The following is a 7,302-nucleotide window of genomic DNA, read 5'->3' as shown; positions in this document are numbered from 1 at the left end:
ACAGCCCCCAGTGATCATACGTGTGGGCGGCCCTCGGCAATCACCCCGTGCAGACGGCCGTCACTACGGACATGGGCTGACCGACTGGCTGGGCTGTTAACCTCCCGCTTCGGCCGTCTGAGGAACGCGGTGACCAGCCTCCACGACTATCGCTTACATCGACATCCATGGAGATGATGTGTTATGAGGGGTTGGTGTTGAAACATATCAACGACTTGGATCCGCTCCATTTTGCCTCCCGTCGCAACAGGCCCTCAGCAGATCCCATCCCCTTGGCTCTTCGCTCACCCCTGGGACATCTGGACACAAAGATACATACTCCAGGGTGCTCCTTATCGATTACAACTCAACACTCAGTACCGTCATCCCCCCAATGAGCTCCAAGACCTGGGCCTCAACACCCCCTTGTGCAATTGGACCCTGGATTCCCTCACTTGCAAACCCCGCTCAGTTCCGATCGGCAACAACACCTCCACCATCTCCACCAGCACAGGGCTGTGCGCTTCGCCCACTGCTCCCCCCGCTCTACACCTGTGTCTGTGCGGTTAAGCACAGCTCCGATGTCCTGCTCAGGTTGGCTGACGACACCACCGTCACAGGAGGGAGACTGGAAATCTGTCCCAGCGGTGCCACAACAACAACCACCTCTCTCAACGTCAGCACGACCAGGGAGCTGATGAATGACTTCGGGAGGGAACCGGAGGCCCGCATTAGAGGATCAGAGGTGGAGAGGGTCGGGAACTTTAAATTCAGGTAGAAGGTACAGGAGCCTCAGGACCCACTCCACCAGGTTCAGGAACAGTTACTACCCCTCAGCCATTAGGTAGAAGGTACAGGAGCCTCAGGACCCACACCACCAGGTTCAGGGACAGTTATTACCCTTCAACCATCAGGTCCCACACCACCAGGTTCAGGGACAGTTATTACCCCTCAGCCATCAGGTCCCACACCACCAGGTTCAGGGACAGTTACTACCCCTCAGCCATTAGGTAGAAGGTACAGGAGCCTCAGGACTCACACCACCAGGTTCAGGGACAGTTATTACCCTTCAACCATCAGGTCCCACACCACCAGGTTCAGGGACAGTTACCACCCCTCAACCATCCGGTAGAAGGTACAGGAGCCTCAGGACTCACACCACCAGGTTCAGGGACAGTTATTACCCTTCAACCATCAGGTCCCACACCACCAGGTTCAGGGACAGTTATTACCCCTCAGCCATCAGGTCCCACACCACCAGGTTCAGGGACAGTTATCACCCCTCAACCATCAGGTCCCACACCACCAGGTTCAGGGACAGTTATTACCCATCAACCATCAGGTCCCACACCACCAGGTTCAAGGACAGTTATCACCCCTCAGCCATCAGGTCCCACACCACCAGGTTCAGGAACAGTTATCACCCCTCAGCCATCAGGTCCCACACCACCAGGTACAGGAACAGTTACTACCCCTCAACCATCAGGTAGAAGGTACAGGAGCCTCAGGTCCCACACCACCAGGTTCAGGAACAGTTATCACCCCTCAACCATCAGGTAGAAGGTACAGGAGCCTCAGGTCCCACACCACCAGGTTCAGGGACAGTTATCACCCCTCAACCATCAGGTCCCACACCACCAGGTTCAGGGACAGTTATCACCCCTCAACCATCAGGACCCACACCACCAGGTTCAGGGACAGTTATCACCCCTCAGCCATCAGGTCCCACACCACCAGGTTCAGGGACAGTTATTACCCTTCAACCATCAGGTCCCACACCACCAGGTTCAGGAATAGTTATTACCCCTCAACCATCAGGTCCCACACCACCAGGTTCAGGGACAGTTATCACCCCTCAGCCATCAGGTCCCACACCACCAGGTTCAGGAACAGTTATCACCCCTCAGCCATCAGGTCCCACACCACCAGGTTCAGGGACAGTTATCACCCTTCAGCCATCAGGTCCCACACCACCAGGTTCAGGGACAGTTAGCACCCCTCAACCATCAGGTAGAAGGTACAGGAGCCTTAGGTCCCACACCACCAGGTTCAGGGACAGTTAGCACCCCTCAACCATCAGGTAGAAGGTACAGGAGCCTCAGGTCCCACACCACCAGGTTCAGGGACAGTTATCACCCCTCAACCATCAGGTCCCACACCACCAGGTTCAGGGACAGTTATCACCCCTCAACCATCAGGTCCCACACCACCAGGTTCAGGGACAGTTATTACCCCTCAGCCATCAGGTCCCACACCACTAGGTTCAGGAACAGTTATTAACCCTCAACCATCAGGTCCCACACCACCAGGTTCAGGGACAGTTAGCACCCCTCAGCCATCAGGTAGAAGGTACAGGAGCCTCAGGTCCCACACCACCAGGTTCAGGGACAGTTATTACCCCTCAGCCATCAGGTCCCACACCACCAGGTTCAGGGACAGTTATCACCCCTCAGCCATCAGGTCCCACACCACCAGGTTCAGGGACAGTTATTACCCCTCAGCCATCAGGTCCCACACCACCAGGTTCAGGGACAGTTACTACCCCTCAACCATCGGGACCCACACCACCAGGTTCAGGAACTAATCACCCCTCAACCATCAGGTCCCACACCACCAGGTTCAGGGACAGTTATTAACCCTCAACCATCAGGTCCTACACCACCAGGTTCAGGAACAGTTATTACCCCTCAACCATCGGGACCCACACCACCAGGTTCAGGAACTAATCACCCCTCAACCATCAGGTCCCACACCACCAGGTTCAGGGACAGTTAGCACCCCTCAGCCATCAGGTAGAAGGTACAGGAGCCTCAGGTCCCACACCACCAGGTTCAGGGAAAGTTATCACCCCTCAACCATCAGGTAGAAGGTACAGGAGCCTCAGGTCCCACACCACCAGGTTCAGGGACAGTTATCACCCCTCAACCATCAGGTAGAAGGTACAGGAGCCTCAGGTCCCACACCACCAGGTTCAGGGACAGTTATCACCCCTCAACCATCAGGTAGAAGGTACAGGAGCCTCAGGTCCCACACCACCAGGTTCAGGGACAGTTATCACCCCTCAACCATCAGGTCCCACACCACCAGGTTCAGGGACAGTTATCACCCCTCAACCATCAGGTCCCACACCACCAGGTTCAGGGACAGTTATCACCCCTCAGCCATCAGGTCCCACACCACCAGGTTCAGGGACAGTTATTACCCTTCAACCATCAGGTCCCACACCACCAGGTTCAGGAATAGTTATTACCCCTCAACCATCAGGTCCCACACCACCAGGTTCAGGGACAGTTATCACCCCTCAGCCATCAGGTCCCACACCACCAGGTTCAGGAACAGTTATCACCCCTCAGCCATCAGGTCCCACACCACCAGGTTCAGGGACAGTTATCACCCTTCAGCCATCAGGTCCCACACCACCAGGTTCAGGGACAGTTAGCACCCCTCAACCATCAGGTAGAAGGTACAGGAGCCTTAGGTCCCACACCACCAGGTTCAGGGACAGTTAGCACCCCTCAGCCATCAGGTAGAAGGTACAGGAGCCTCAGGTCCCACACCACCAGGTTCAGGGACAGTTATCACCCCTCAACCATCAGGTCCCACACCACCAGGTTCAGGGACAGTTATCACCCCTCAACCATCAGGTCCCACACCACCAGGTTCAGGGACAGTTATCACCCCTCAACCATCAGGTCCCACACCACCAGGTTCAGGGACAGTTATTACCCCTCAGCCATCAGGTCCCACACCACTAGGTTCAGGAACAGTTATTAACCCTCAACCATCAGGTCCCACACCACCAGGTTCAGGGACAGTTAGCACCCCTCAGCCATCAGGTAGAAGGTACAGGAGCCTCAGGTCCCACACCACCAGGTTCAGGGACAGTTATTACCCCTCAGCCATCAGGTCCCACACCACCAGGTTCAGGGACAGTTATCACCCCTCAGCCATCAGGTCCCACACCACCAGGTTCAGGGACAGTTATTACCCTTCAACCATCAGGTCCCACACCACCAGGTTCAGGGACAGTTATCACCCCTCAACCATCAGGTCCCACACCACCAGGTTCAGGGACAGTTATTACCCCTCAGCCATCAGGTCCCACACCACCAGGTTCAGGGACAGTTACTACCCCTCAACCATTGGGACCCACACCACCAGGTTCAGGAACTAATCACCCCTCAACCATCAGGTCCCACACCACCAGGTTCAGGAACAGTTATTAACCCTCAACCATCAGGTCCCACACCACCAGGTTCAGGAACAGTTATTACCCCTCAACCATCGGGACCCACACCACCAGGTTCAGGAACTAATCACCCCTCAACCATCAGGTCCCACACCACCAGGTTCAGGAACAGTTATTAACCCTCAACCATCAGGTCCCACACCACCAGGTTCAGGAACAGTTATTACCCCTCAACCATCAGGTTCCACACCACCAGGTTCAGGGACAGTTATTACCCTTCAACCATCAGGTCCCACACCACCAGGTTCAGGGACAGTTATCACCCCTCAACCATCAGGACCCACACCACCAGGTTCAGGGACAGTTATCACCCCTCAACCATCAGGTAGAAGGTACAGGAGCCTCAGGTCCCACACCACCAGGTTCAGGGACAGTTATCACCCCTCAACCATCAGGTAGAAGGTACAGGAGCCTCAGGTCCCACACCACCAGGTTCAGGGACAGTTATTAACCCTCAACCATCAGGTCCCACACCACCAGGTTCAGGGACAGTTAGCACCCCTCAGCCATCAGGTAGAAGGTACAGGAGCCTCAGGTCCCACACCACCAGGTTCAGGGACAGTTATTACCCCTCAGCCATCAGGTCCCACACCACCAGGTTCAGGGACAGTTATCACCCCTCAGCCATCAGGTCCCACACCACCAGGTTCAGGGACAGTTATTACCCTTCAACCATCAGGTCCCACACCACCAGGTTCAGGGACAGTTATTACCCCTCAACCATCAGGTCCCACACCACCAGGTTCAGGGACAGTTATCACCCCTCAACCATCAGGTCCCACACCACCAGGTTCAGGGACAGTTAGCACCCCTCAACCATCAGGTAGAAGGTACAGGAGCCTCAGGTCCCACACCACCAGGTTCAGGGACAGTTATCACCCCTCAACCATCAGGTCCCACACCACCAGGTTCAGGGACAGTTATCACCCCTCAACCATCAGGTCCCACACCACCAGGTTCAGGGACAGTTATCTCCCCTCAACCATCAGGTCCCACACCACCAGGTTCAGGGACAGTTATTACCCCTCAGCCATCAGGTCCCACACCACCAGGTTCTGGAACAGTTTTTACCCCTCAGCCATCAGGTCCCACACCACCAGGTTCAGGGACAGTTACTACCCCTCAACCATCGGGACCCACACCACCAGGTTCAGAAACTAATCACCCCTCAACCATCAGGTCCCACACCACCAGGTTCAGGAACAGTTATTAACCCTCAACCATCAGGTCCTACACCACCAGGTTCAGGAACAGTTATTACCCCTCAACCATCGGGACCCACACCACCAGGTTCAGGAACTAATCACCCCTCAACCATCAGGTCCCACACCACCAGGTTCAGGGACAGTTAGCACCCCTCAGCCATCAGGTAGAAGGTACAGGAGCCTCAGGTCCCACACCACCAGGTTCAGGGACAGTTATCACCCCTCAACCATCAGGTAGAAGGTACAGGAGCCTCAGGTCCCACACCACCAGGTTCAGGGACAGTTATCACCCCTCATTCATCAGGTAGAAGGTACAGGAGCCTCAGGTCCCACACCACCAGGTTCAGGGACAGTTATCACCCCTCAACCATCAGGTCCCACATCACCAGGTTCAGGGACAGTTATCACCCCCTCAACCATCAGGTCCCACACCACCAGGTTCAGGGACAGTTATTACCCCTCAACCATCAGGTCCCACACCACCATGTTCAGGAACAGTTATTACCCCTCAGCCATCAGGTCCCACACCACCAGGTTCAGGGACAGTTACTACCCCTCAACCATCGGGACCCACACCACCAGGTTCAGGAACTAATCACCCCTCAACCATCAGGTCCCACACCACCAGGTTCAGGAACAGTTATTAACCCTCAACCATCAGGTCCCACACCACCAGGTTCAGGAACAGTTATTACCCCTCAACCATCGGGACCCACACCACCAGGTTCAGGAACTAATCACCCCTCAACCATCAGGTCCCACACCACCAGGTTCAGGAACAGTTATTAACCCTCAACCATCAGGTCCCACACCACCAGGTTCAGGAACAGTTATTACCCCTCAACCATCAGGTCCCACACCACCAGGTTCAGGAACTAATCACCCCTCAACCATCAGGTCCCACACCACCAGGTTCAGGGACAGTTATCACCCCTCAACCATCAGGTCCCACACCACCAGGTTCAGGAACAGTTATTACCCCTCAACCATCAGGTCCCACACCACCAGGTTCAGGAACAGTTATCACCCCTCAACCATCAGGTCCCACACCACCAGGTTCAGGGACAGTTATCACCCCTCAACCATCAGGTCCCACACCACCAGGTTCAGGAACAGTTATTACCCTTCAACAATCAGGTCCTACACCACCAGGTTCAGGAACAGTTATTACCCCTCAACCATCAGGTCCCACACCACCAGGTTCAGGAACAGTTATCACCCCTCAACCATCAGGTCCCACACCACCAGGTTCAGGGACAGTTATCACCCCTCAACCATCAGGTCCCACACCACCAGGTTCAGGAACAGTTATTACCCTTCAACAATCAGGTCCCACACCACCAGGTTCAGGGACAGTTATTACCCCTCAACCATCAGGCTCCTAGGCCAGCGGGACTCAGCAAGCAAAATCTCGCCGGGCCCGAAGGTCTGCTGCCCCTCTGCATTCGGCGGGAGAGAGGCGGCTCTCTTTCCGACGGGCGGAGACAGTGCGGCCTGGGAACAGATTAGCGGGGGTCACTAAGTATCCGGGGCAGGGGAGTTGGTTGGCATGGGAACCGGGCTCGGGCTGAATCCGCAAACAATGCCAGCACTGTGTGGACAGATTACCGGGGGCCGTGAGACATCCGCAGCGTTTAAAAGGCACTTGGACGGGTATATGGACAGAAGAGGATTAAAGGGGTGTGCTCCACACTGCCGGACAAGATCGGCCTCAGTCTGCGTGCGGTTTAGCAACTTGCCAGCACAGTTGGTTCCTTAAGGTTTTTATGGCCAGGGGAGGTAGTGGGGACAAGCTCGCACTACCTATTCAATTCTTCCGATGGCGTGCGCTTCAAATGGCCCTCGACTACCAAATCCAGCTCCTGGCCT

The 7,302-nt window shown here is 55.4% G+C and overlaps 1 protein-coding gene across 1 annotated transcript; it reads left to right on the top strand.

Annotated features, from left to right (window-relative positions):
* Positions 1 to 373: 373 nt before the first annotated feature.
* Positions 374 to 6,456, top strand: LOC132383715 (mucin-2-like). Its single transcript, XM_059954904.1, has 4 exons — positions 374 to 733; positions 1,777 to 1,996; positions 2,067 to 2,502; positions 3,163 to 6,456. The coding sequence occupies exons 1-4, from the start codon at positions 374 to 376 to the stop codon at positions 3,416 to 3,418; spliced, it is 1,272 nt and encodes a 423-aa protein (XP_059810887.1). The 3' UTR covers positions 3,419 to 6,456.
* Positions 6,457 to 7,302: the final 846 nt, after the last annotated feature.

This window comes from Hypanus sabinus, chromosome 31, assembly GCF_030144855.1.
Source record: "Hypanus sabinus isolate sHypSab1 chromosome 31, sHypSab1.hap1, whole genome shotgun sequence".
NCBI classification, from domain to species: domain Eukaryota; kingdom Metazoa; phylum Chordata; class Chondrichthyes; order Myliobatiformes; family Dasyatidae; genus Hypanus; species Hypanus sabinus.
The sequence above is the reverse complement of the archived record's forward strand: the minus strand, read 5'-3'. Positions and strand labels throughout refer to the sequence as shown.

Coding starts and splice junctions, on each gene's coding strand:
- LOC132383715 (XM_059954904.1), top strand. CDS start 374: ATGAGCTCCAAGACCTGGGCCTCAACACCCCCTTGTGCAATTGGACCC. Junction 734..1,776: donor GAGGATCAGAGGTGGAGAGG/GTCGGGAACTTT, acceptor GTTCAGGAATAG/TTATTACCCCTCAACCATCA. Junction 1,997..2,066: donor CCTCAACCATCAGGTAGAAG/GTACAGGAGCCT, acceptor ATCAGGTAGAAG/GTACAGGAGCCTCAGGTCCC.